The sequence below is a fragment of the Porites lutea genome, chromosome 1 (assembly GCF_958299795.1).
Source record: "Porites lutea chromosome 1, jaPorLute2.1, whole genome shotgun sequence".
Classification (NCBI taxonomy): Eukaryota; Metazoa; Cnidaria; class Anthozoa; order Scleractinia; family Poritidae; genus Porites; species Porites lutea.
In genome coordinates, this window is record NC_133201.1 from 46,494,588 (window position 1) to 46,521,698 (window position 27,111).

The 27,111-nt window shown below is 39.9% G+C and overlaps 1 protein-coding gene across 1 annotated transcript; it reads right to left on the reverse strand.

The window, feature by feature from the left end:
• Nucleotides 1–1,434: 1,434 nt before the first annotated feature.
• Nucleotides 1,435–26,856, reverse strand: LOC140952888 (uncharacterized). Its single transcript, XM_073402341.1, has 21 exons — nucleotides 26,701–26,856; nucleotides 24,533–24,595; nucleotides 23,808–23,842; nucleotides 22,904–23,032; nucleotides 22,230–22,295; nucleotides 21,971–22,091; nucleotides 21,380–21,472; nucleotides 19,703–19,863; nucleotides 17,989–18,074; nucleotides 16,999–17,082; nucleotides 11,867–11,929; nucleotides 11,270–11,311; nucleotides 11,143–11,178; nucleotides 9,645–9,736; nucleotides 9,412–9,448; nucleotides 8,649–8,710; nucleotides 6,841–6,927; nucleotides 6,197–6,259; nucleotides 5,442–5,520; nucleotides 3,660–3,744; nucleotides 1,435–2,909 (listed from the first exon to the last, which is right to left on the reverse strand). Exons 1-21 carry the CDS (start codon nucleotides 26,839–26,841, stop codon nucleotides 2,714–2,716), a joined length of 1,821 nt encoding a protein of 606 aa, XP_073258442.1. The 5' UTR covers nucleotides 26,842–26,856; the 3' UTR covers nucleotides 1,435–2,713.
• Between the last annotated feature and the right edge of the window lie 255 nt (nucleotides 26,857–27,111).

Genomic DNA, 27,111 nt, shown 5'->3' on the forward strand with positions numbered 1-27,111 from the left:
TGAAAACTGGTGAAAATGCCTAATTTCACGTTTTGTGGAGGACGTGAACACAGGGCGACCCTCTTTTTCTTTTCCTGAATGTTGGAACAGCCTTTTAGAATTCAACTTGAGGAAAAATTACCATCATTTGACGAATTAAAAGACATGGAATACGCGCGATAAAAGTTCAAGCATTGCGACTTCACTTTGTAAGTGACGTTTTCGAAACCTTCGTAGTAGACTTGTAACAAGTCGACTGCGTGAGTGGACCCTCGCCAAGCGAGCGACGTAACGGGTAACGGGCTTTAAGAAAGCTCTATAGCAGGTCGCTGTCGCCGTCGTTGTTGCTTAAGCTCCCTATGTAGTAGTACCCTGGGGCAAGATCTTGGGGTCTGAGGTGGGGGAGGGAAGAACGCGAGCATTTTCTCCCCAACCCAATCCCCCAAAGCTTGTATGTTTGCATGCTGGTCACACAGTTCCCACGACGAAGCTCACCCAGTATTCTTTGGCCAAGCTGCTTTCACGAAGGCTCCTACAACTCCCCTCGGGCCCGGCGGAGTGGCCTGTATTCTCTTATTCCTCAATGTAGAACTTTGTCACTTGGCTTTCAGAAAGAAAAACGACAGATCCTTGCGACATGAACGCCTCCGGGCTTCGTGACGTAAAATCACGATTTTAAGCTAAGACCACTGAAAATCTACTCAGTCCTTCAAAATAATTTCATCATCCTCGGGATTTTTGAGGAAGCGTTTTTCACTGCCAAGTGACCACCTAGCAGGAAAGAAAAGCTAAAGAAGCGGGAAGGTGAAGAGGAACCGAAAACTAAAGAACTCGAGGCGGCAGCGTCACGTGACTTTATTGAAAGCCCCAGAACTTTGACGTCAGTTCTTCCCATGCCCGAACTTCAGAAGCTGAAATTTAGTATCAGAAACAAAAGCCAGCGCAGTCCTCGCCTTGGAAACAAAGTTATTGGTAAGGGAGATATGCGGCGAGGTCATCCAGAAATGGACAATTTGTAAAACATTGTCAGAGCGAGGTGTGCTTTACAAATTCGCGCCTAGCCTGTAGTCGAGAACGTGAAAAAAGCGTACTGCCTACTCAAATGAGGCTCTTTGCAAGATGGCGTCATTTTACTACTACGACCAGAATCCTTCAGGGTTTTGCTTTCTTGTGCAAATTAGGGCTTTTGTTATTTAAACCTCAATGGGATTACCAAATTTAAATATGAAAGGAAAAACGAAATGAATTCTGGTCTTAGCAGTAAAAAGACGTCATCGTGTAAATGGCCCATTGCCGTTTGAAGTGGCTCTATTGCGTTGACTTATCAGTCCGACTGTTCCTCTACACTTTTTGGGATCAAATGGATTTAGTAACCGACCCTATGGTTTTATTACAATACTTGCGCTCTAGAGAGAATTATACGATAACAAATAGCAACAGAGCAGCCCTGCGATATTATGTTTATTTTAATTTCTAAGCGTATGAAAATTGATTACAAGTGTTTCATTCTCTAATCAGAGTGCCACCCGATAGACTGTTCACAGTGCCCTATTTTCTCCGGCAATTTTGAAGTTCTGGGGGCTACTCAATTGATTTCGCAAGGTGAGAAAGACTGGGAGGCAAACAGACAATTTGTACGCTTCCCAGTTTTCGCTCACCACATTGAAGGGACTATGTCATGTTAAGTTCCACATTAGTTAAAGCTGAGCTGAAATTATAGCAAAGTATTCACAGTTATCTCTTCTCGTACTTGGAATTCTAAAAGAAAGATATCAAATGATCGAGAACACAGGAGCTTAAGTTGAAAAAGTTGGCCCATTTTTTTCAATTTGCAATCTGTTTTCAACATGCTCACCGAAAGCTAAAGACTTACACTTCTAGTGGAGGTATATTTGAAGAGTAATTTTAATTCAACAGAACTATTATGTCAAGGTTTTCCTTGATTTCAATATGTTTTCATAAGGTTTTAAGATACAGTAAAACCCCGCGACTAAGAACCTGTTGGGCTAAAATTTGCCGGTTAAGCTCCCTCTATTTAAGAACCAGCTGTTTAGCCTAAAATTTAAAACAGGTTCTTCTTTTCTAAAATCTATGAAAAAATTCTGTACACTTGAGCAAATAAGTCAACATTCAGAATCCTCTTCGGAGACAGTACTATCTGTAAATGCCAATGTTTAAATTTAAGTAAAATTATTATTGATACAATTACAACAAATATATGTTATGTTCCCAAGTAGGACTTCAAAATTCTTGAGGTCAATGCTTTATTTCTATTTTTTGTGGTCATTTTTACGTAACTTCTAATTCGGTACGCAGATATAATATGACTGGGGAATAATACTCTTAGCTTTTTTGCATTTTTTTCTTCGGAAAATAAGAACCTATTTAAGAGCCTAAATAGCCTAAGCATGTGCTAACTACCATTTATATAAGAACCTGTTTAGGCTAACTTGGAAAAATCCAGGTTCTTAGTCGCAGGGGTTTTACTGTACTTTAATACAAAAAATGTTGACATAGCTCCTTTAAATCAACTCGGCGTTGAACTACCCACCTACCCCTCCCATGAGCCAGCATTAACACTTACCTCTCACTTAGGGCAAAACGTTGGCTTAGGCGGGGAGTGGGTGGGCAGTTTCCCAGAAACGTATAATCCGACAATTACACAGATAAACAGGGGAAGTGAACACTCTATACCCACGATTATAATTTGTTGTTTATGACCGAGTTACAAAATTCATTCTAACAGGTTATAGTGAACTTGAGGTTTCTTTTTAGGCGTAAATCCCTCGGCAGCATGAGAAACACGTAACAACACATGCTCATTCCACCAGGAGCTCATGACTTGAAGCGCAATAGGAAGTCCGTGATCATCATAACCAACTGGTAACGTTAAACCAGGGATACCTGTAAAATTCGCCAGGCCCATGTACCTGCATGAAACGCCAAAAAAGAAGAGACAAAAAAGCTGGATAAATATGTGCTTAAGATTCCTCAAACGGCGATTCATGGAGGAAGTGAATACAGGAAGACGAATTTTCCTTTTCTCTTTTCAAACTTGAATACAGTTTGAAGACTTCAACCCCAGCGAAAAACCAGCTACATTTCACGAAACCACATAAACGCGGTTAAGTTTAAGAGAACGCAAATTCATGTAAGTAAGGTTTTCACTGCCGTCGACGTCACACAAGACGGTTTGAGGTAAGTTTGTTAACACATGCGAAATTACGTTCGTGTTAACATAAAATCCGTTTATGATCATTCTCATGTTCACGAAAGTTCAGGAAAATAGCCGTTAACGATTCTCGTGTAAAACGGTTTTAAAGTATTCAAGTTCGTTCAAACGTACTCCCGAGGACATAGCCTATCGAACACGACAATTTTTTTACTGCTAATTTGATGAAGAAAAAACCAAATTAAGTTTGATTAAGTTGTCTGCTGTTTGGAAGGAAAATCTTCATTCGGAAAGATTAGAAAGATTTCCGAGGCCTAGATGAGATTTGAAGTTACGACCCTGGGTGCATCCGACCTAGAAGCGGATCCAAGAATCGTCAAAGAATTCTAAAAACAGATCTACTGGAGTCTCTGTGGGGAGCAAAGTCGAAATGTAATTAAAATTACACCAGCTATATAAAAGGACTGTATGTTTGTTCTGCATTTTTATCGCAATGTTTTCACTTTACCTCATTAGCTCAGTCGTCACGGCCAGATTTGACTCTCCGTACTCCAAAGCGTCGTCACGGATCTCCGGTACTTTTATACCGAGTGCTAAAAAAATAAAATCAGTGATACACCTTACTCCAAAATGGTGGCAAGTTAAGTTATACTTTGTCTTCATAATAGAAGGCTGAGAAAACAGTCGACATTCCGCAACACCGCAACTGGTTTCACGTTGTTTTCCCGCGTAATGATGTCGGAGGAACGAGCGCAGAAATTTCATACCGATGACGTGTGACTACCCACACCTGGCTAGTGCTTCTGATTGGCTGAAAATGCTTTTTCCAATCAGAAGCACTCCCATCCAGCAGCGACCCCACATCTCCTTTACGTCCGAGGGCTAAAATTGCCAGGATAGAATTCAGCTGAAACATCGCTTGCCTCCGCTCAACATATCATTAATAATCAGTGACCTCCCATCTCAGTTTTTCAATTGATTTCCCACGCCAGAAAGTTTCTTTCCTGAGCATTCATGATCATTTCAACTGTAAGCCGTTTGAACCGTTATTATTGATGAGAGAAGTGCGTTGATCACATATCTCGCGTTAATTCGCTCACGTGCGATTCCCGCATTCGCATAGAGACGACTGGAACGTGTCAGGGAAAGTCACACATGGGTGGATTTGATGTTCGGCCAAGTAGACCACGGCCAGCCCTTGACCTTTGTCTGTGAAATGTTGTATTATTTTTTAAAAAGAATTCTCAGTAAAATAAATAGTATCTATATAGCCAGAAGGTTTCCCGGCCGATCCGCCCCCTGTTACAAGACCAAAAGGGTCGCTCGGAATGGTCAACCCAGCGATAAACGACAGCAGTAACTTCTGTTTTTCAAATTCGAAACGAGTAAAAACCAATGCGCTTCTGAACGGCACATTAATATCAATAGGTGACGTCAGCGTGGGTATCGCTATTCGAAAATTCAGACGCAAACTATCGCTTATTCATTATTACTAGAAATACGTGTATCGCAGAACCTGGCGAAGCTCGGGCAGGGGGGGGGGGTCGGCCCATAAAATGTCAAGGATGGAAGGGGGGGGGGAGAATTAGAGTAAATTGGGTAGATTGGGAGGGCGAGGTTCAACACTGGCTCTAAGATTGGAAGGTGAGATGTAGTTAATCGTCTTTTGGTTGGAGTAAATTTCAACCCAGTCCTCTTTTAAGAAAAAGGATTTTCTGGGATTTAAATGGGGTTGGTGTTGTTAAGGAAGGGTAGCCAATGTTTCATAGGTTCCGTGTTCAGCCCATTTGACCCTCCTACATTGTGTAATTATAGTAAAAGAAAAAGGGTGTGATAGTTAATAACTGCAGGCGAATATGCAGCTAACACCTGCCATCTTTAATGTCTAACAATAATTACTTGTAAAGTGTGTCATTAGTCGTGAGTGGCTTAAGTGGTAGGAGATAATGCTGCCGTGAAAATAACAAGTAAATGCTGGTAATTGGAGAAAAAATATTTATTGTTAAGCGTGGGTATCGCTATTCGAAAATTCAGATGCAAACTATCGTTTATTCATTATTATTATGTCTTCGTGAGCTGTAAATAGTTACGTGATTTCGATAGTAAAAGTGTTCAAGATGGTGGCGGGGCATAAACACAGGACAGTAGTCATCATACGTTTTTGGGAAACTGCCCACTTACCCCTCCCCTAAGCCAACATGTTGCCCTAAGTGAGAAGTAAGTGTTACTGTTGGGGAGGGGTAGGTGGGCAGTTTCCCAGAATGTATTATGTATGATCCGGACAATTTACCTGGGGTGAGAATGCAATCTACGCCATCTTCAAAAATTGTTTTTAGAAAACCCATTGCCCTTGTGCGTTGCTTCATCGCCTGCAAAAAAAATGTATGAATGCGTTCTTGACGAAGCCTGAGGTCAAGATGGCGGATGGCTGGGTATGGGGCAAATACTCAGCCATCCTGATTCAGCAAACTTGGTCAATAAGGATTTATTATACAGCGAAAACAAAATCTTTCCTCGCGGGACAAAACGGGCGATCCCGAGTGGGCAAGCTCGGGCAGCCAATCGAAACGTAGGATTCGCTTCATCTTGCGCATGCCCACCAGTGGAGCCAGCCTTAGAACAAATATTAATATACCGTATTTATTCTGCGATTATTAAATTTTGGACCTTGAGAGTGGGCGCTTATTAAATGTTTTCCATTTTCAGCAAGTATTAATGTTTATTTTGCAACAAAAAAATGTATAACAACATATGAAGATGTACCAAAGCAGAATTTTAACTGTTATTGAAAGTAGTCACTTTTGATCTCCGTAAGGGGGGGGGGAGAGGATAAGGGTGGGCGCTCATTCGAGCTGGACGCTTATTAACTTGACCTAACTACAGGGTGGGCGGATATTCGAGATGAGCACATATTCGAGCTTGGACGCTTAATCGAGTAAATACGACATTGTAGTAAATGGTAGGTATCGGTAAGATTCAAGATAACTAAATATTGAGTCCGAAAAGCAAACTGAATGAAAGGCAAACTTGAACATAAGCCTTTACCTGAAAATACTCCCTTGCGCTGAACATTCGTCCCAAGCTAACGTTAGAAGCTGTTTCAGGGTTCTGAATTCAAAAACAATTATGAGCAAGTTTCACGTATTCTGCGAGTCCAAGGTAGTACTAACATCAATTTAACTCTCTCACTGCCAGAAGTTCCCTGCTAGCAGAGGTCTGTTTTCCCTGGTTTTCGGCGGAAAAGAGTCCACTGCTAGTAGAGAATGAAAGAAGTGGCCAAAGTCAACAGTAAACAAAATATCCAAATTTTATTTTGTAAAATGCCGGAAAGCAAATATTACCATGTGAAAGCATTTCCAGAGATTTCACTTGAATAGTAACACGACAGGACTTCATCCACAGACTTAAAAGTTAGAACTACGTACGAAATAAATAGTACCATGTGAAAGTACTGCTGAAGAGGTTTAATTTGAATGGTCACACCATAGGATTTCATCCACAAACTCAAAAGTTAGAACTACCTTACTAGACGCCACCAGGTATTGTGGCAGTGTTTGACATGGTGGCAAGGCGTGAATGCAGCATTCTCGCAATGACTTTGAATTACTACTTTTGATGTTTATTATTTCGCTATCATAAAACAGTGTGGAACAATTGCAAATTATTCTGTATTAAAGCCGGCTTTTTACCATTTCACTGTGGTATTTATGATATTCTTCCTCCATACCAGTCGCCATCTCTGAAGTTATGGTGATAGCATGTGCTACAAGGGTCTCCTAAAAACACAAAATAAGGGAAAAAAGGAACAGATTTTAGGGCTGTGGTAGCCATTATGGTCTTTTTAAAAGGATTAGGCCACTTTCTATAAATTGATACATGTATTCAGCATGATGGATAGTCTAAGAGGACGTAAACAAAGAAAATGAATATGTTTTTATTTTTATTTCTATTTTCTTTGCTTGTGTCTTCACTCCGCAGTTCACACATATGATTTTCATATATTCATAATTTCATCATCATCCTTTCACTGGTTTATAACGAACCAGCAACGACCTGCTCCCCGTTGTTAGCTTAATTGGTAGAGCGCTACACCGGTATCGCAGAGGTCAAGGGTTCGAATCCCGTACAAGCCTGAATTTTTTTCAGGCTTTCTTTTCGCAGCTGCAAAAGTTGCGTATATAACTTCGATGATCTTCCTCCATAATTCTTCACTCCGCAGTTCACATATATGATTTTCATATATTCATAATTTCATTAACGCCTAAATGAGTTTGGATTGTCCAAAACGTTCTATCCGTCTGCCCGGACGGATAGAAGGTCTGAAGATCGTCTCCAGAACAGGCGTCGATCTTCGGATGCGACGAACTAAACTCAAATTAAAAATTTCTATGAGAATGTATATTTAGCTTCGTTCGGGACAAAAATTTATCAAATTTGCTTTTTGCGCTGATTTAGTTTATTGGTTTGACGCGTCCGAAGTTCGACGTCTGACCCAACAGACGATCTTAACTTAATTTAGGTCGACCCAAATAAGAGTTTGGTTCGTCTCGTGAAAAGTTCGATGTCTATCATGCTGAATTTTCATATATCGAAAGTGGCCTAATTTGGAGCAAGCCCAAACTGCACTAGTGCAGGTTTAAAGTTTAGGGATAAGAAAAGGGTTTGAAACTCACAACGTAATGACAATCGTGAAACAAAAATATGCAGCGGTTGGTAAGCAAATTCTACCTGAGGGGCCGCTAAGAAATAAAAAAATAAAGCATTTTACAGCTGTACTCGTTCCCAGTCTCACCTCTTCCTCAACCTCTGACCTCGGGCGCCATCTTTGAAAAACACCGTGGTGACGGAGTAAGATCCTCGGCCATCAAATGTCTGCATCGATTTTCGTTTTATTTAGTAGAATTGTCTTTACAATTTGGCAAATTTAGCAAAAACAACGTGAGCAGGGACCTTAGGATCCGACAAAGGCGACGCCAATGAAAACGTTGCTAAAAAAATAGACTTCGAGTCTTTTCAAACTTTTCCTCGATTATTGTTGTTTTGGTTGCTAAACCTATTGTATTTTAGACGTTCCTGTTGCCGTTGTAGTTTCGTAAGGTCTCTAGTACAGTGAAGGCTAAAAAAAACTGACTTGACCGATGGTACGTCGGCAAACTGGGCACCAGAAGTCGCGTTCAGGCCTTTCCGCGCACTTTCGTGGTTTCATTCCCATCTTTATATTTTTCTCAAAATATTGAGCTTCTTTTTACGCTAAAATACGATAATACCGTTATAACACCGAAGCTTCAGTTCTCAAGTACTCAGAAACTTTTAATAGTACACTATTAAAAGTTTGGTAGCTAACTGGCGTTTTGAACAAAGCTGAGTACAACATTTCCGGTCGTCGATAAAAAAAGAGCTTGTAATCGAGAATCCAGCAGGGAATATGGTTAAAATATATGAACGCTAAAAGTTTGAGAAGGCTTCCAGAAAAACATGGTCTGAACTTATCTAATACCTGCAACTCCGGTATTTGAATTGATACAACAGACGCTCCTTTATCCTCCAAATACTTTACAGCTGTTTAAAAGAGAACAAAAGCTGGTTAGAAACCCTGACAGCAGCTCAAAATCAGCTAAAAGAATAGCTATTCAGTGTGACCAGAAGCTCATAAGGGGTTGGTTTGACAATTGAGAACTTCTACAAGCAAGGCAATTCTAACTTTGTTTTTTTTATGGATGAAATCTTACAGTGTGACCATTCAAATGAAAGCTACTGAGCAGTATCTTCACGTGGTACTCTCTACCATGCAGTCAAAGGTTGCTCTAATTTTCGAGACTTCGAATGATATCCTTAATCAAAGGCTAGTACTTTCTGTCGTTATTATGCTGTCAAGATGGTTCAAACTATTATAAAATAGCACAATTAAACTTAGCTCACAGCCGGACTTAACCGAGACTTTGCTTACAAAGTGTCCAAATTCCAATTCGACCTCATCCTCGGAGGCCCAGGGGCGGTCAGTCGGGTCGGGAAAAACGGCAGCGAAAGTTTTCAAGAACGGGCGAGAGAGACCCTAGGGTGCTACTCTTAACGAACCAGTTCCACGACTCAATCGAATGCTTGTCTTTGATTGGGCACTTTCGCCGCCGTTTATCCCGACCCAACTGACCTCCCCTGGGTCTCCGAGGATAGTTCGACCTGGGGTAGACAAAAAAACACTAAGTGGATGTTATGCCTCTTAATCGTTATTTAATTATCTATTTGTTTAGTTATTAATTTACCTTTCTCACATTGTTGGTAGACTGCCGGGTCACTGTCCTACAAAACAAATTGTTGGTAATTGGTATGTATAAAGCGCCGACTTTAACTCATTTTACTACCGAGATATGTTTGAAAAGCTGACCTTTCGATTGCTAGCATTCCTTCACTGTCAGTTTTTCAAATTTTTAAAGGTGGTGAAGGAGCCTTAATCAACTCAGTAAAATCAATTTCTTGTCAGTTTTACTCAACAAACCTTGAAATATTTCCAGTCTATTCCAAGAGTGATGCCTTTTAGAGAGGAGATATTTTCGAAGCCTTCCAGTGTCACGTCTGGTTGACAAAGAGCTGTTACAGTAAAGCACAGAAACGATTTTCATTACACGTCGGAATGTGCGCACTTGAACACAACCTAATCTCTAGCGCAGGCGTTATATTTGCGGCAACCGAGCGATCAGGGCTGCCCAGCGATCAGTAGTTCCCGTGGGCGTAGTCGATGATAGACTTTAGACTTTTGAGCGACGCACGTCAATCAGAAGTGAGGCCTATTCCATTTTAATATGTCTATATGCTACCAAATTTGAACCGCTAAGTGTCTTTCCTCTTGAAGAGACGATTTGCCCGGCGAAATCAGTACCCAGGAATTCAAACTGTCCACTTCTGGTTGGCGTGTGTCACTCAAAAACAGCAGTCACGTGACCAGTCTCTTTCCCAAATTAAGGGATACAACTCTAAAGTCACCAGATATCGAAGGAGCATGAAACAGAGTGGGCCGCCATTTTTAGGTTTTAAACTGCCCGCAGTGCAGTTCTATCGGAGTTTGAAAAACAGAGAAAATGTGACGTGTATCGCTGGATGGTCCAGTGTTCTTTCCCATAATCGCTATAGATTCCCAGAGATAACAAAAACCTGGCTCGTATGTGTCAATCACATCAAAATTGGTATTCTAGCTGACGTTCGTGCACACGTGAAGTTAGACGCTTGAAACGGACCTAACTTCTTCATGCCCTCTCCATCTCTGGTATTTGCGAATTTATGTTGCCATAATGCAATTTGCTTTCCCCACAAAATTTTGCACAAGTTTTAAGGGACGATTGTTAATTTTAAGAGAATCAAAAGGCAAGGTTTACGCAAAGTTTTGTGGGGAAAACAGATTGCATTGTAGAGAACATAAAAGTCATAAATTGTTTGAGTTGTATCCTATATTTTGCTTTGAGCCGGTCACGTACATGCGAGCTGCAAAGGGCCTCTTACGAAGTAGCAACAGTGCGATCAGTAGGGTGGGGAGGGTGGGTATTCTCCATCTCGTTTCCTTGTTTTTATCACTCATGCACCACAACCTACGCAAATTCTAGTGCAAACAGGAGCCTGCACTACAGGCTAGTGTTAATGCAGCCAATTAGCTCCTGGGCAACACGTGAGCTAGAAAGACGAAAACTGAAGACTTATAGTGAACCGAGGACATCTGATTGGGTTAGCAGAGAGAACTAACTGCCACCTGTGATGTGGCTCTTCTTGGTGACGTCTTTCACTATTCAGATTTCTGACTGGTCAGTGGAACAACGTCCTTTCCATATAAGGAATATGAAATGCGAGAAATCCGTTCGATGGATGGAACAAATCATAAATACTCAGCAAGCAATTTTCAAGATCAGACAAAAATAGTACTCACTGTTGATTAAAAACGTCTAAAACCTTCTGCTGGATCAAGTCATTTTACAACAGTTCCTACCACAAAATTAACAAAAACTCACTTTTCGGATCATCCTTGTCTTTGCCGGCTAAATATGCTGCCAAGAAAGAAAAAAGATTTATTAAAACCCATCTATAGGGAGGAATAATAATGAAAAAAAAGTATGTACTGAACAAGCTGGTTTTTACCATATACTACAGCGACATCCCTCACAGTGGCACAGAGAGGACCTGGGGACATTGGAGAGGGAATAAATCAGTCGGTAGTTTAGAATCCACCTCAGAAATAGCGAAAAAGCTGAAAAATGGGCTTTTTATGAGTTTTACGCTACAGATAACAAGACAGATAACAAGCCTCTAATAGACATGGTCACGGTTTTGGAAGCCATCTTGACGAGTAGGCAAGCGCGTGAGAAATTACAGTGTTTGTATGAGAATCTAGTGTCGAATAATTTTCGTAAAACGGCTTTTCTGTAAAAAATATGAAGGATTTTCCTTGGTACATCACCTGTCAGCTGCGACTCACAAGATCTAAAGCGATGTTACAATCCGTGACATTAGAACTTGGGTCAATAGAATGAGTAACGTTGACATGTACTCAACCTCCTTTTCCCTGTCCCTTTCAACGATAGCCTCGAACTTGGACAATTCCACCGAAAAACCATAACAAATCAACATTAGAAGAGAGAAAGACGGGTATGAGAGCAGTGTGACCCAAGTTGAGTGTCCTTGATCGTAGGCTCCTTTTTAAAATAATGTAAACGGATTAATTTTTCTCATGCTTACCACTAAAACTGACTGTATGTGCAAGGGGTGTAATTCCACTTGTACTAATGCGACCAAAAGACGCTGAAAGGGAAAACGTTGGTTAAATGCAAACATTATAAAATATCACAATACTACCTACTTCACCCCACAGAAAATTCTTTCCATGCAGTGTAGCAATCCCTCTGAGGTGTAAACTGATCCCTAATACAACAGCTCCGCACTAAATGTAAGTGAACTTGGGGAAAATCTTAAAATAGCTACGGAAACTAGGGTCTGCCGGATTATGCCGGCATAATGCTGGCATAATACTAATATTTTGGAGCATAATGCCTCTGTTTCTGAAAACTGTGAGAGGTGTATGCACATTTTGCCAGCAACTCGCTCTTAGCGACGCTCTAAAATGTACAAAGTTGATAAAAGTGGGAATATTTTAACTTGATACGTCAGACTCGTACCCAGTGCATTTTGCCATAATCCAAGTTCATTGGAGAAAGACATATCGTAAGCCTTTCAATGCCTCACAATTTCCGACCTTTCGCTTGCTCATCAAATGTTTAACTGAATAATTATTGTCTAACAATTCTTTCAAAGATACAGTCCTATAAAGGGGGGGGGAGGGGGATGGAAGTGTCATTTTAGTCCGGCATAATTAGTTCACGGGTGACGCCCGAAAGCATAATACTCTATTTTTCGAGCATAATCCGGCAGACCCTAACGGAAACCCTCGTGTATGACACGACGAGTCTTTCGAGTTCTTTGAACATCATTGTATCATGCACAATGCATGGTGTGTGAACAATGCAATATTTGCAAGCAAAATTCCATTTTTTTCGGTGCCAAAATCAGCCTGAACTTTTAAGCTTCTGTTCTTGCCTAAGTCACCTTCTCACATGGGGTGACCTGCAAGCAAGCGTTAGTGGGTGGGGGAGGAAGAGATCGCTTTATCTTTCCCTCCACCACCCCCGCCCCCTGAAAAACAGTTTAGCACGCGCATAGAGGGAAGAAGTCTCCATAAAAATTTTACAAATTTCGAATTACATGCATTTATATTAGTTATTTGATATGGAACAGAATAAAGAGTATGTATGCAATGATTGACGTTACTTGGATCATGATTTTCTAGTTTAGAACTGGTTTACATTCCTGCTGTACTTTTGCCCAGTAAGAAAATCTTATGGTAGCCTTTCTTTCAATTAAGTTCCTCGATTAAGTTTAGAATGGTAACTGCATTGTCCAAACACTATGTTGACAAAGAAGACGCTGTTTGCGAAAACGAAACGTCCCTACAAGCGGGACCCTTGGATCAATATCGCCAAACTAAACACCTCTTCTTGCTGTTAATTCTTTTCGATCATCAGGCTTTTAGTTCATTTTGGCTTCGGTGGGAAGCCAAAAAATTAATCTTGTTTGGGGTCATGGAAGCCATACTGAACATACAACAACCAGGTAAATTTATCTTTAATTCTTTTAAACATTTCTCCCTTTTTAGTTTTTTCTCATTTTGCTTTATATAATCCACTTTCCATTTCCGTTTTTATTTTTAACATTGCAATTTCCATGTAATACGCGCGCGTTTTAATGAAACGACATTCAAATTTCAAATTAGAACGGGAAAACCGTCATCACAAATCTTCGCGCGCGCGCGCTAAAAGTTTTAAATTATTTGGATAACCACGTTCATCCATACCAACTTCTAAACCTAAAATCTTGCACACAAGCAGGTCGGATGCTTTCTTTTAATTTTCCATTACTCCTAGTTATTTAATTCAATTTCTACGTGGTTCGTCACTTTAGTTCAAAAATTGAGGAGGGAAATGGAGCCGAAATGCGTCCCGCAATTGTGTCTGAGACCATTACGGGGGACGCGCCGCTCAGATTAAGCCCATTTTTTCTCCCTCTCCCCAGTTACAGTCCCAGAAATCTTTGCGAACGTTAACTCGTCCCAGTTTCCTTTTCGTTTTTAAAACGGCGATTTAGCGCGCGTGCAATTAGCGACTTTTACGTCATCCAAATCATTTGTTACGTCATACACAGAATTCGAGATAAAAATCCGAAGTATGGCTGCCCTTTTGCGAAGGGTGACCTCGCTTGGACAGTTAATACTTCAGTTTTTGAGATGCGTGATATTTCACAGAGAAAAAGACAAAGAGGCCGAGCTTCAACGAAAAATTTCTTTCGCAGAAGAAGAAACCTTTTTCGACATTTGCGGCTTCAAGGAGAGCGACGAACACTCAACGACTGATCGTGAATGCGGTGCAAGCAAAGGCAGAGGTCAGGCTTTGGCTGTCGAGAAAAAGTCAAGGCCAAGAAAGAAAAAGCGGTTTAGAAAAAATAAGATTTCTCCGGCTGAGAAGGTCGCTTGGGAAGAATGCGGCGATGTGAAAAGTGCAAAGAAATCTCACGCACCGTTAAAGTTTACTTCGCGATCTTCAAAGGCTTCAAAGTTTAAGAGCGATTTCTCAAAATCTTCTTACTGCGATAATTACAATGGTAATCTTTACCAGCACAGCTCCTTTTGTCGGAATGAAAAGGAGAAAATACGAGCCCCAAAACAAACAACAGATGATGGTTGTTACGGACAGAAAGATTTCCTGGAGTGGAAGAAAAATAAGAGCGAAAACCCAGGTTCCTCTGCGTGGCATGACAATGAAAGCGATGTGAACCCAAGTTCTGGGTCTGTAGATGCAAAGGAAAATTTCAAATTCCCATTCAGTTTATGGTCAAAGGTGTCGTGGAAAAACGTACTTGGAAAATCTAAGGGAAAGACAACAGAGTACTGTACGGAAAGGTGTACTGCCAATGACGACCTCTGTGAACAAGGCGTCTTCCAAGGAGACACTGAGTCAAAGAAAAGTTCCCCTCATGATCTCCACGGCCCGAAGTGTTCTGGTTCTTGTGAATTTATAGAGGAAGCTTTAACTGTTCAGGGTGATCGTCGGTCTAAATTTCCACTCAGCTGGAGGAAAAAAAGGAAGACGAAAAACAGTGGCATTGGACACCTTCATCCCGGATTTCAGAATCTAAAGAAAAGTTTGGACCGGCCAAACAGCATTAGATCCAAACTCCTGAATAAGTGGACAAATGTCCGGCACCGAGGTAGGAAGGGATCGGAGAAGGACGATTCCTGCGAAAATGTTCAAGGCATTGAAGTGGTGGCTGCCAGTGCAAGAGAAACTAATTCAGTTAACACCAAGAAACAGAATGTGGATTGTCTCGAGCCACCCCAGTCTTCCTCCAGCGACAAAAAAGGGAATTTAGATGACAAGTCTGACAGTTGGCGTAAATTGGCGTTAAGGTGGAGGAGAGGGAAAAAAGCAGAAAAACCTGGGATTGAACGGCTTCATCCTGGCTTTCAGAATCTAAGGAAAACCTTAGAGAAACCAAACAACGTCAGGTCAAGAATTGTCCAGAATGTGGGTAAAGTACTGGAAAGGATGGACAAAGGGTTACAGGAAATAGGTGTAGGGGAAAATCAAATGATGAAAGAAGATCTTGAAACAACTCATGACTCATCTGCTGGTTCTGAAGAACAGCCTCGCGTTAGGCCTATTAGTGAAATGGCGTTCAGGAGGAAACCCCAGAAAACAGGTGTGGAGCGACTTTATCCTGGATTTCAGAATCTAAAGAAAAACTTGGACCACCCAAACAGTTTTAGATCAAAAATAGAGAAAGGATTGAGACATCTTCGGGGAGGAACGAAAGCAAAAAGGTCGGAAAAAGAGGAATCTGAATTACAACTAAAAATCCCACCTGGAAAAGATAAGTCACCGAAATCTGGCTCTCAGCAACTTTACCCTGGTCTCCAGAACCTTAAGAAAAGTGTAGAGCAGCCGAAGGGTGTAAGATCAAAACTGGGCGTGAAGAAGTTGAGAAAGTTATGGCTTAGTCAGAATAACAAAAGATTTGAGAGAAAAGACTCACAAGGAGAGAATTAGGTCATTACACTACTACGTACTGCAATGAACACCCAAGACCTTTCATATGTAAGAGATTGTGATGCATTTTTACTTATTTTAATCATTTGTTACTCTTGTCGTTATTGTCAAGTTGAGAAGTAAAAAATGATCTGTAAGAAAAAAAAAGAGTGAAAATAATTTCAAGGTTTAGGCCGTATGGCCTAAATCATAAAAAGGCAGTTTTCGATGAAATGAAGTGCCTGAAAGGTCTTCTGTTAATGTACATAAGATTTACATAAGATTTTCTTTTATATTAAGGAACAAAATAAACTGTTTGATAGTCGCGTGTCGTTCTCTGGTTTATATATTTTCGTCAAGGTGCAATGGATCCTTTCACAGTTTTTATTTTCAACTTTTGACATGCACCAGTTACGGAAAATCCGTCGACACCGCTGAAAAGAGCGCCTTAAAATTCGTAAACTTGCCAAGTTTGAAAGTGAGGCTTCTTAAACGAGCGAAGATATAGCTCCGCAAAGGTGCGAAAATTTACATACGTTTTATATGGTGGGAGTCAAATCTGGTCCCCCTGGGGGGGGGGGGGGGGGTCCCTGCTACCAGAGGCTTCTTTTCCCTGGTATTCGGCGGGCGGGAAGAAGAAGCCTCTGCTAGCAGGGAACCCGACATGGGGGGAAGGGGGGGGGGCAGTTTTGCCTCCCACTAACCCTAACCTAATCCTACCCTACCACGGTACCACCACCATACAAACCTCTTTAAAACATTTTTCGTAAAACTTCAGACAAGAAAAATTTCAAAGATTTTTCAAGGACAAATTACAGTTTTTCTTCGGCCATCGTTGATCACATTATTTTATACTACTTTCCGCAACAAGACTTTGCAAAATGGCTGTAAAGTGACGGTAATCTTACTGCTGAGATCACGTAATTGCCTACGGACTATCAATTCGCCGAATTCAAGGACTTTTCAAGAGAACTAGTAAATTCAAGACCATTTCAAGATTGTAAGAACCGTAATAAAAATGACGGTGAAAATCACACTGAAAAAAACGCCAGCTACGCACGCTACATTTGATCCCGTCGGTCTGAAACGCCTTGGACACTTTATGAATTTTACACAACCTAGTATTCCTTGTAGCCTTTACTATCTATATCTACAGTACAAGGAAAAGCCAAGTAAAAAGGAATACTACGATGTGTAAACTTCATAAGGTGTCCAAGGGGTGGTGCTATAACGTACCTTTAATTCCCACGACTCCGCACACTGCAGCGGGAATACGTATCGATCCTCCACCGTCTGAACCTAAAGCAACTGGGCATAGGCCTGAGAAAAACAGGATTATCAAAAATTCACATTTGCTGCCTCCATTTGTGATTGAGCAGACACCCCCCCTCCCCGCCGCCCCAAACACACACAATGAACGCAGAGAGTTTGAAATGTTACGGTTTCTGGGCGCTAGCCTTGACCCTTTAAGCCTCAACAGTGACCAACATCAATTTTACTCCCAACAATAACAATGCATAATCAAAAGGAAAGGGTGTGAGAATTCATGAATGATCACCAAAGGGAAAATGCTTTGATCTTTTAACAAATTCTCCCAACTATTTGTTACATTTTGACTTTTGGGCTATTTTACTTCGATAATGGGGTTTTAAATGTACCGGCTCGTAAGAATGTCAGATGAGAGATTCGACGAGTCATCCCATTTTGTCCACCGTCTGTGGATAAGACTGTTCACAAGATGGGAAGTTCAGCAAGTCATATTAGAAAAGAAGCGCCGAAAAATTCTGACTCTCTCATGGGAATTGAGCTTATGACCGGCGATCTAACGCTTTCTCAAGAGGTTTTGGATTACGAATGGTAGGTCTCTCATGTTCCTCAGGGAAAGAAGAGGTAGCCCGCGGAAAAAAATGCCACACGGAGTGGAAGGTGACACGCGGGGAAAAAGACTAATTCGCCTTCCTCGCGAGTGTTTTTAACTTTAACGCGCGCGCTCGCGTGGGCCGCTTGATCGAGAAAACATTGCCTTGCAGCGTAAAAGGTGACACGGGGGGGGAGGGTGAGAACATCGCCTCCCTCGCGAGGGCCTCCAATTTTCCCGCGCGGTTGCGTATGTCGCACGCTCTACTATCCCTGACGAAAATGAGGGACTACTCGTAGACTACAAGCATTTCTGACCCTGATAATTAAACATATTTCCTTTTTATAGACCGCACTGGACGTTCTTACCTGCAGCTACAGCTGCAGCTGATCCACTTGAACTACCACCGGTATAATGATTCACATTGTACGGATTTCTTGGAGTTCCATGCAGTCTATGATTAAATACACAAACACACAGAACGACAATCAAGATCCAATATACATGCAGTGATTCTGAGAGTAAAATTTTTTTTAAACAATTTACGTAGGCGAAAACTTCTAAAAACCACAATGTGTTGACCTGCCCCTAAATTGGTTTGATTAGCTTGACTTGACACAGAGTGGTAGTATCCAGTTCTTACAATGTCAGAACGTCAATGAATCCGGGTCAAGCCTAAAAGCCCAGCAGAATTAAAGTAAAATATGTGGAAACGAACCCCGCTATAACGAATAGATTTTGATGGTCCCAACGTACAACTTAACCCGCTGTAACGAATATTCGGTCGCTCGCAGCAGTCAGTAAAAACGACAGATTTGAGAAGAAATCACAGCTTTTCTACGTGCAGTATTGAATTTTTGGTAATTGTTATTTATCAAATTACCCCGCTATAACGAACATTTTTGCTGTTAACCAGATAATTCGTTATAAAGGGTCTTCACTATAACGAAGACCCCGCTATAACGAACATGTTTTCGCTACCGTGGCACTTCGTTATAGCGGGGTTCCACTGTATGAGGACCATTTTAGTTTTGGTTAGAAAGGGACCGCGGAGGGGGAGGGGCTGGTAGGGCCGCGGCCCCACCACTTTTTTGCGCCCCCGCCCCCACTTTTTGTGCTAAAAAGAAAAATAATTAAAATAAAAAAAAAGACTTGAAACAAGTTTTTTCCCGTCTATATTCCGCTATATTCTCTGTATTTTCTTTAATTTCAAACGCCAGGCATTTTGTGGGTTTCCTGTGCTTTTCGCGGTAATTGTGCCCTGGGGCCGACTTGCTGCTTGATCAAACGCCATGCCTTGGCCACCCCTTCGCTTCGTTCGGCAGCGTGTTTTGTACTTCCAGCCTCGGCAGAGTTTTTTATCAGTTTTATCAGACGAAATGAAGAAAATTACTAGCTTTCTCAAGCCAAACGAAGGTGAGTAGTTGTTTTGAGTTGATAAAAGTTTTATATTTTGTCTTTCTCCTTTCGAATCAATGAAAGATTCGATGGCAAGAAGAATTACATTACTTGAACAGTGAACGGCCATAGTTAAGAAATTTTTCAGATCACTTCGGTGTAGTATTTTCTATACTAAAATTCTAATCGCGTCTTTTCTTGCATTGAATCTGAACTGACAGTTTTGTTGGTTGTTTATTAGAAAAAAATTATTTTCAATTGTCAGCCCTCCCACTTTTCACCTTGCTCCGCGGTCCCTGTTAGAGAGGGACAAAATAAGCAAAGTCTCTTGTTTAACCCTCTATTTCCCAAGAGTGATCAACACCAATTTTCTCCTAATAACATCAATATACAATCAACAGAAAAGGTTACAAAAATTACTTAAATGATCACCAAAGCAAAATGCTTTGACCTTTTATCAAATTCTCTCTCCTGATTCTTTAAGGAAATGTATGGTATCAGTCTGGAGAATTTGAATGTAGATATTGGGACGTGAAGGGTTAAGGACACAATGTGATGGCAAGGCTACTGATCCGAAGTCTGATGTGTCAAAACAACACCCCCATGCATTCACAGGAAATAAACTGAGGGAGGCCGCCTTTTCATAAGGTCTTTTAATTTCGAAGAAAATACTTATGTCCCAACCTGTTTGGATTATTTCCTGTGGTTCCAATTCCGAGCTCATGCATGTTTGTTATACCAATGATAATTGCTCCTCCATCTCTGAGCTTTTTCACAATAACAGCATCTTCTTTTGCTGGCTCACTGCCCATAAATGTGGTCCCACAACGACTATGATATGGCACCTTAAAGAACAACAACTCTTTAAATGATCATTGTCACTAGATAGTTATAAAGGACCTAATTTGGAAATAACGTATCGGTATATTTGCAGCAACGGCAACATTACAATCCAGGTAAGATCAAAGTGCTAAAACATTCCCTGAACCAAGTTTACATTAGCAACAGTGCAAACAAATAAAAGGACAGCAACTTTACGCTGCTGGCCTACAGGTACTTAAAAATGGCAGAAGATATTAACCTGCTTTCTTTCACCACATGTACTTTCCTTGAATATAGCTCTTAGTGTTACCAGTCAGCAGTTGATGTAAGAACAAGGGAAGGTAGGGATCAATCAGCGTTCTCCCGAGGTATTTAAGGCTAGGCGGACCGCCTGGCTTAAGGTGGCCCGAACCTATTTATAGGCGTGTTGGTTATGTTTTTGATTTGCGTTTTTCAGAATGAAAGATTCAACCGATTTCTATGATTTTTTGCATACCAAATAAATAATGATGGAACTTGATATAAAAACCTTTGAGAAACTGGCATATATTTAAACCGCATTTTTACGAAAAATGCAAATAACTTCGAAATCCCACGACAGATTTTCCCTTACTTCAGCAAATAAGCCTCAGAGCTCTCTAGTTTTACATCCGCAAGTTTGAAGGCAATCGTGGCCGTAGAACTCGCTGCACAAAATCATGCTGGTCAAATTTAACCTTAAAATGATACGCTAACACATTTGTGAAAGCTGACGCACGAATAGAGGTAGAGTGCCGACAGACCATCTCTATCTGAAAGGATATTCCTACCTAAAGCTTTATTGCAAGAAACAGAGTAATCAAAAACCTACGGCGAACATAGTTAGCACTACAAGAAGAACAACTTTATGCTGAGTGCGCCGTAATATTAAAGAACTTCTATTCATCAAACTTACGTTGTATTTGTCCCTTTCTTTTGGAAACAAATCTTAACAAAGCAAAATATAGCGTCTACGAAAAACTGTCAAGAGTTTTTAGCGTCGCAGGTTCCCGTTTTAAAGAGAAATAAGGCCACCAACTCCAGTACTTCTAACCATCCATTTTTCAGCTGCAATGAAAACCCTTGTATTTGGTAATTTATTCAAGCTTTTTAGACTTGCCATCACATTCGCACGGGCAGTTTGCTGTTGGTTGCTCTCCTTTGAAAAAACGACGACCTCAGAGTTAAACTTAGAACGTATACTATTGTATTGTCCTTCGAATCGAAACGCAAAAGAACAGTCCGGTCGCAGAAAGCGAATGATTCGAATGAAACAGAGTTCCAACTCGTTCTCCTTCCTTCTGACCGCGCAAGAGTCTAGTGACGGCCAGCTATTTTTTCGGGCCCCGGTAAGTAGCGGGAAAGTTCAAAGTTTACGGGTGCTTCGAGAAACGCAACTTCGGGCCCGATAAAGTTTCCCGATAAGGGTCCCGGTAAGTTAACGGGCTCCTTAATTATCGGGACTTTCGACATTGGTTATATTATTTAACCTTAAGGCTGTGACCTAATCTAGTGACTTACCACATGGTATTCCTCTTTTACAGCAACAGGAATTCCATCCATAACAGACAAAGGTTTGTCTTCTGCATATCGCTTAGTGGATGCTGCAGCCATCTGAGAGCAATAACGATGCATTGGTTAACAGTGGCTAAAATATCTAATTCTACTATTACTTCTGAATGGTAAAAAAGCTGCATACTAGCTAGCTCATTTTATCCAAGTCTCCTGGTACTAGCATTGAAAATGCCTCAGACAAAGAGTTCGGGTTGCACTGCCACCACTGTTTTTCCTCTAACTGACCGTGATTTGCTGTCTGTTACAGGGTTACAGCAGGGCTTTCGCTATTATAGCCACATAAGAATTTATGAATTGCATGAATCTATAAGAGAAGTGCTGATGCTTTTCAAAACAATAGTGGGTGATCCATTTTAGTGGGTGGGAGTGGGAATGATTTGTGAGGAAAAGTTTTCTGGGGAGAGGTTTGATGAAAAAAATGCTGCCTCAAAACCAGCACGTCAAAAAAAATCACCGGAATTCAAATCTACAGAGGTTGGCATACTTGAAAAAGGTTTGTGCAAGTAGATCATACAATTATATACACTGAAAACAAACCTTAAAAATTTCCTCTTTTTTATACTGGACAATGGCTCTCATTTTTGGCGACTGTTTGTCCATGTTCTCTATAATCTCAATCACCCTCTCAGCTATCTGCATTGGAGTGACTGTCCGTGACCTACAACAGATAAAAAATCCAGATATTTCCCATCATGCTATCGGCACTTCAATTAAAGGTTTCAACACAGTTGCACAAGTTTGATAGTTAACATTGACTAACAGTTAACATTATTACCAACTTAAATTATGCAATTACCTGTACTGCTTCAAAAGGTCTGGAATGGTAACAAAAGCAAAGGAATCTTCACTCAAGCCGTGACCACTAAAATGAAAAAATGATAAAAAAGTGAAAAAAATATAATGAAACAATAAAATTATTTATTCTTGGATTTTTCATTCAGGGACTTAAAGACCATAAACAACCTTGAAACGAAACTAGAGTCTGAACAGCTTTAATTATGAAGAACAATTACAATAACAAAACAAACGCAATGCAACATAATGCTGCTAACAAAAGTTTGACTGAATTAGATGAAGGGTTTCTTTTTTGTGACTGCACATTTCATTAACATGCGCACTCTGAAATTTAAAAGCCATTATTGTCTTTTTCCCTGCCTCAATCATATCAATCACGATAACATACCTGGAAAGACAGAAACACAAAAAAATTGCAAGTTAAAAACTATCACCTTTTGAACTTGTACATGAAATAAATTTCTATTTCCTAAGAGGTATTCAAAGGTAATTGACAGCAGCCAAGAATGCAAACGTTTGTTGGCTTTTGAACTTCAAAGATCATGTGTCATTGAAAAGCGCAGTAAAAGGTTATCTGCCACTTCCCTGGACCAAGCTAGTCACGGGAGCTACACCTTCCAGGCCATAATTCTCCAATACTAAAATAGGTTAACAAGTTGGAAATCAATAAATTACCTTTTTTCAATTAATTCTTCTAAATCCACTTTGCTGTGGGTCTTCGTCTCTGGAGATGAGGGTGGCAGAGGAAATAATGTTGGAGCATCCGGGATTCTGATTTTACGAAACAGATCCAGTTCACCTTTCCTATTCAATATTTTTAATCATTCGCGGGGAGAGATAAAAAGAATTGTATCCCTGTCAGAACTTAAGGCTTAATAATTCGGTAGCCAACCAATACCTCAAATTTATTCAAACTTACAGTAAGTTCTGGCTGCTGGGAAGTTGGCAAGCAAGGGTGCAAATTGCAAAGAAATTGTGAAAAACTTCAATATAAAGAAAGTTGATGATCACACTATTAATACTATATATATTGCAATAAATTAAGTTACAATCATTTGATCTGAATCACAAATTTGAAGATAAATATTAAGAATCTGAAGCATAAATAAAGAATATACAGTACAAGTGTATAATATTATTTCTATTCCTCTTACCATAGACTAATCTTTGTTTTAAATCAATCGTTGGTCAACAAAAAAGTGAACCTCTGGGGCCTCTGGCGGGGTGCCAGTGCACCTGTTGCACCCCCTTCTTATGGGCCTGATATTACTGTCAGTAGCTTTTGAAGTTTGAATGTTCAGAGTGTTCAGGTTTTCACAAATTTCTGCTCAATTGAGCCAGCTATTTAATTATTATCAAATCAGACATTAAAAAATTGCTGCCACAAATTTCCCACAATTATGAATAGCCCATGCATTTATTTAAAAGTAAATTTCACTCCTGAAATAAGCCTCTCAAAAATTAATATTAAAATAAAACTGCTAAAAATAGGGCTTTGAAAAATATAAGCCCCGCAAGTCTATTTTCAGATTAAATGGTGTATAAAATATACATTTGATCAAAAGAACATGCAGCTTACCTAATGGCCAAACGTCTTAAAATATCTCCAAGACCCTAGAAGATAATGGTCATGTAATGATAATAAAGAACTGACAGATGTAATCATAGGCTGCACTGCTATCAACACAAACAAAACTCTTACTGACTTTACAGTCTCCCTTTTTTTTTTTGGAAAATAATGTACCACTACAAGTTTAAATCTGCCCATGCTAATGAATTTGTTTTGGTTGAAAAAACAATATATTTTAATGTGTTTTCAAATTGCCTCCTCCATTTGGACTGACATAATGTCACTCGATCATATCTTTATCGCATGCTAGACTGCGCAATATAAGAAATAAACATTATTATTATTATGTAAATTAAGCGACCAAAATGGATCTTCATTTTAAGACTGTAACTTCATATTTTACTGAACATTCACTACAAATGGCCAGGTTTTCAGAACGCTTTTAAGTTAGGTAGCTTTACCATTTAAGAAGATGGCTGAATTTTGACATCATTTACAAAAGACTCAGAGGAAAAACCCAACCCGGCAGAGTATTCAGCCAAAATCACTAAGCAGGTGGTTACTTTCACTGTGGGCTGCCAGCTATTTTTGATGATATTACTCTCAACAAATATCATTCAATAGGGGTAGAAATAGCAATAATTTGTTACTTTATTTATCAATCAGTTTGTTAAACAGAAAATGCCACTAGCTGTATTTTGAAAATTGTTCTTATGCTTTGTTTAATCACTTACAGTTCTAGCCAACCATTTGCTGAAAATCAATTTTTTTCCAGCCAACCTTGGGATATTTTCTAACTGAAATTAAAGAAGAATACTATTTATCAGCATGGATTTGTTAAAAAAAAGAAAAATTATTGGTAGCTCAAAACAACCAATCCAACTTTCCCCTGTTAAAATTAAATAATAAAGAACATGTACATCCAAAGAACTCTAACCATTTATTGATCAAGGGAGAATATGTGATAGTCAGCATGTCCCCTGAGAGGACTTGTACTTGCTGGCTATGAATAGTCTTTACTTCAGTAATCATAAAAAACAAAAAAAGGAGACGAAGAAGAAAAGAATCTGTTAAATGCGTCGAAGAAAATTATTAATATATGTGCCCAGCTGCCAGGTATCAAACCCAGTACATCTCCACTGGAGGTTAAAGTGAAAAACCTACTAGATCATTTCATTCCAAACAAACAATTTTAAATCATTCAATACTTTCTTTCACTCTGTGCACCTTGTTTTTTTTTTTTTTTAAGTGCAAAAAAAAAACAAGGTTGGAAAAGTCCTTGAAAAGGAAAGGGGACATCAAGTATCAATCTAACATGGATTTTGAATGTAACTTACTAACTTCTTGCAAATTTATTCCCTGTAATCTAATTACCTTCAAAATGATTAATATACTAATACAAGCTTTTATATCAAATTATTGGGCTTAGAAAAAATGAAAAAAAAAAGAATCTAAAAAATTCATTAGGCAAAGAGGGCAATATAATAGCAGGTATTGAACCCGGTACCTTTGGCACCAAATGTTAACATAATGCTTTCTGGTTATTAAGCCAGTGGGCACAACTTCCTGAACACCAGGCAGGCACTGTGTCCACTGAGCTATGGAAAAACGCATATTTGACATGCACCCTGCATAAAATTCACTGTCTTTCTTTAATTTGTACACTATGCTCTTGAAAATACTGATCCTAGCACTCTGCAGGACACAATTCAAATATGAACCTGGGAAAATGGCTTGCTCTCTGTGAGTCTCTGTGTAGCATAGAGGACAAACCATCTCAGAGTTCAGGAGGTAATAGGCTCAAAACCTGTTGGGGACTCAAGATTTCTTCTTTGACCCCCACTCATGACATGATGATTATCACATTTTTCACATTCATTTATTGAGCTCATCTTTCTTTAGTTTATGTTTTAATTATGCTTTTTTTTCTAGAAAATACTTACAATACTTACTACAACAAGCTACAGCAGATCTGTACTACACTGTTAGTCAATTTAAACCACCGAAGCGTTCAACTGGCGCAGTTAACAAAGACAGGGTTCAAAAAAGGTCACATCGGGTTATACAAGACAAGCAAATTTTCCCTCCGGCTAGATAACTTTTTACGTTCAATTGCACAATCCTTGTCTAATATAAATCCAATGAAAAATGACCTAAGACAGCCTAAGGCAAGTGAAACAGCAAGGTAAAATAAAATTCAAAGCTTTCTTTTGTTCTACAGCTCTCCTCTGAGAACAGACTATAAGGAGGAGAACAGTCTAAAAGGAGAGCATCAAAAGATTGGGTTAATGACCACCTACCCCTCTCCTAAATCAATATTAACACTTACTTCTCACTTTGGGCAAATTGTGACTTGGGGGAGGGGTATGTGGCCAGTTACCCAGAAACCTCAATAGGCCTTTTTACCGATACGGCGGCCATATTGAATTTTTTAGATTTAAGGAGTATTATGGGATGCCCAGGGGGGCATGAGCATGATCCGGTATACTCGCTCACTATTTACACATGCTTTTCGGGCCAATTTTTATGTAAGTTCTCCTAGAAAAAAGATCGTAATGGGCAAAAAAGATTCCTGTGCCGTGTTTGGACGTAGTAATGATCACCTTTTTCCTGAAAAATATACAGTGAAGTTCTTCACCCGAAAAGCGCACATAAATACTGAGCGAGTGCCCCCTGGGCATCCCATAATATTCCTCAAATCTAGTAAATTCAATATGGCCGCCGTATCGGTAAAAAGGCCTATTGATCAGCATCTACTTAAAAGAAAGGTCCACATTAACTTTCTAAAGCTTTTGAAAAGGACTGGTAAGTACGGAAAGTACGCTAGGTAATTCTCTGAACCTTCGCATGCCTCTTTTTTAGGCATCACCATGGTACTTAGTTTCCAAAAGATAAAACTTACTGTGCGCTTCAAGTTATACTCAACAGGTTGATCTGGTTGACCAAGTTGTCTGTCAGCCAATGGAGGAGGAGGCCAGAAAAAGTCATAAAACATCCACAGCAACACCAGCAATCCCACTACCGCTGACAGGATACCCAACATAGCTGACCAACTCTTGGGTTAATACAGAAAAATAAAGGCTTAAAAATAAACAGAGGTTCATTATGTCAAATTACTTGGTCATACTAGAAACATCAGTGTATGTAAATTGCTACGGCCAGTATAAATTGAAAACTAGTGATAGCATTAAAAAAATGATTGTACAAAGTGTTACACTGTTATGACAACATAATTTTGACATTTGAGTCATCTTTGTGTTTTTCAGCACCAAACTGTGGGGGCTATTGACCCCCCTGCTCTGCCACCTACGCT